Source organism: Cucumis sativus, chromosome 7, assembly GCF_000004075.3.
Source record: "Cucumis sativus cultivar 9930 chromosome 7, Cucumber_9930_V3, whole genome shotgun sequence".
NCBI classification, from domain to species: Eukaryota; Viridiplantae; Streptophyta; class Magnoliopsida; order Cucurbitales; family Cucurbitaceae; genus Cucumis; species Cucumis sativus.
This window is the reverse complement of record NC_026661.2, coordinates 160,739-163,706: the sequence shown is the minus strand read 5'-3', so window position 1 is coordinate 163,706 and position 2,968 is coordinate 160,739. Positions and strand designations below refer to the sequence as shown.

The window sequence follows — 2,968 nt, the reverse complement described above, 5'->3', positions numbered from 1 at the left end:
CTAAAATTTGGTTGTTTTAACCTGTTTTTATTTTTCTAATGATGTCTTTAGATTCTTAATTAAAATTAAGGAAACATATAACGAATTTCGTGAGAATATAATACTTTTTAAAATTTTTCAAAAGATATTGGAAAGTAGATTAGAAATCTATGTCTTCCAATGCTCTTAAAAGTGAAAATACCAACCTCTACAATTCATATTTTATCTTTACTGCTTTTTAGTAAAATTATCGATTGATCATCCAAAATATAATTGCTCCAAACTAAGTATGTTTCTTAAATTACCAATTCAACCCAAAAGATTAAGTTTATGGGTGGAGGAAAATTTAATATAATATCTAACATGTTTCACTCTCAAACTTCTAGGATTGCACCGAAAGAAAATGCACTTTGTAATTTGTATTAGTAATAGCCTTAAGTTTTTGTAAGCCTTTTCTAATCATACTTTATATCCTTAAAAACTCTTTAGATGTGATCCCTGTTAATTCATATATACCTTTCTTTTAGACTCAACCACTAAAATAAAGTTCAATCAATGATGGGTCGATCATACATACCTTTCTTTTAGACTTAACCACTAAAATAAAGTTCAATGAATGATGGGTCGATCGACAAACTTATTTGCAAGACCAAGTGAATATAAGTATATATATATATATATATATACATGCATGTATCTTAAAAACCAACAAGTACGTGATTCAAATGCTTAAATCCGTATTGTAGAAACAAATGCAAATGACATGTTTAGTTCTCAAAATATAACAAAATTATATTCAAATGGAGATGGTTGGTTGTACACTTTTAATTTGTTGAGAGAGAGTTGATTTAAAAGATATAAAACTTGTACAGTAGAATATTTATGAATCCACCTAGGCCAAGTGAGCCATTTGTGTTTGATGAGATATTGAAAGAGAATAGTGGCAGCGGTAGGCAAGTTCTTCATTGAAGCTTCAGATACTTCAACAGCCTAGCAAAACAAAAATCAAAGGCAAAGTGATGAACGCATCTCAACATAAAAAACTTTTAGCTTATTCTGTTGATTTTTCTTTCACTGTCCTATTTAAGATATAATGTGTTTTCTTCAAATTAGTCCTACAACTTAAAGGAATGGGGAAAAGAGCTTAAAGCAAGTCACAGTTAAATCATTGAATCAAAGTTGGAGATCTTGCATGTGTTCCAACTGATGCTCTTCTGTTTTAAATCTTTATAGTGTCATCATATCTTTTATTTTAATACAATAATTATGGGATGAGAAATGCAGCTTTTAATCTTTTAAGATGGAAGAGATCTGGGATGAGAAATGCAACTTTTAATCTTTTAAGATGGAAGAGATCAGGATGATAACTCTTGAATTAAGCTTACTTTTGTTATAATAATGTCATATCTTTACCTGTTTGAGTTTTGTGTTAATTTAGTGTTATATAGAGTTAATGTAATTAAATTTTTCTTGATTATCAACTTTTGTGTTTAGTTGTGATTTTAGAGACACCAAGAAAATTATTATTATTGTTGTTATTATTTCTTTTGTAATTCTAGAATTGAAAGTAGATTATATTTTATCATTAATTTATTTAGTGCTCTAACATTTTTCTATGATAATTAAATGTTTTTCCTTTTTGGTTGGAGTTTTCCCATTAGTTTATGCATTTTTTTGGGGTTATATATATTTTTCAACTTTTGTTGGTTAAAGATAATTAACCAACCATAAGCTTAATTATGTTGAATGTTAGGAGTGTGCCAATCTCGATAGGATGTTGCATTGTATCGATCATCTCCTCATCTCTTGTTTGTGAATACATTTTCAAAAGAAAGAAAAAAGAAGAACAAAATTGTTGAACTCTTGTTTGTTTAATGTTTAATTTTGTTGGTTGGATTGAAAAATATAGAAAAATATGAGTAATTGTGTTAATTTTAAAATTATTCTTGAATCAATTTTACCAAAATTTTAGGCTCTAGTTTTTTAAGTCAATTTAAACTTTTTTATTTAAGTTCTTTTGGTAAAAATTGTTTAAAAAACACTCCAAAACTATTTTGAATGATTACTAAAGGTAGTTTTCTTCTAAAGAACTTATTTTGAAAATTAAATACTTCAAATTTTATTCCAAACACACATTTCTAATTTCTATATATTTAAAAGGTTAAACTTAAATAAATTATACCAACTCAAAATTAATTATATACTTGAAAGAACGTGGCCACCAAACTAACCAATAAATTTCAATAAATTCAACCAACAAAATATTATTCTCAGTCTCAAAAATATTCACCTACCATATAAAGAAAATCTAAACCCTAATCACAAAACTACAAAACCAAGCACATAAAACTCACCTAAGCCTGGTACCAAAATACAAAAATCTCAAAAACCAACCAAAGAATATTCGACATGATAGAAAGGAACTAGTGCCCAAAAAACCAAATTATGATACCTATCTTCAGCTTCAATAGTTTGAAATATTAAAAACTATGGTTAAGATATAGATATGTTTCACATGTATTCAATAATATTTGTTAAACGACATATATATTTTGAATCACCATCCAATAATCAAAACAGAAAAGAAGAAAAGAATATCATCTTTTGAGTTCACTAACCTCAACTCTTCATCTCGATTGCTAGTGCGTCGGTAATTGGGAATAGGAACACGACCGGACTCGATCCGCCGGAGGTCTTCCAAGAGTATCTCATAGTGTCTTTGAACTTCATCGGCCGACTTCCCGCCTACTGCAGTGGCGATATTTTGCCATCTCTCAGGTGTATCTTTGTCGTACAATGCCAATGCTTTCTCGAACAGCTTGTTTTGCTTTGGCGTCCATGTCGTCTCTGGTCGTTGCTGCTTCAAAGAGCTCGAAGCCATTGGAAAGAAATGGAATTTTTTTTCTTCTTGGGGAGATGTAAAGGAGAAAAATGAGAGAGATTTATATATGAAATATAGGAAGCAAGTTGGAAGAATATGTGTGTCGGC

The 2,968-nt window shown here is 29.3% G+C and overlaps 1 protein-coding gene across 1 annotated transcript; it reads right to left on the bottom strand.

Moving 5' to 3' along the window:
• Positions 1-696: 696 nt before the first annotated feature.
• Positions 697-2,968, bottom strand: LOC101213626 (protein RADIALIS-like 3). The gene is made up of 2 exons (XM_004151042.3): positions 2,598-2,968; positions 697-969 (listed from the first exon to the last, which is right to left on the bottom strand). The coding sequence occupies exons 1-2, from the start codon at positions 2,858-2,860 to the stop codon at positions 942-944; spliced, it is 291 nt and encodes a 96-aa protein (XP_004151090.1). The 5' UTR covers positions 2,861-2,968; the 3' UTR covers positions 697-941.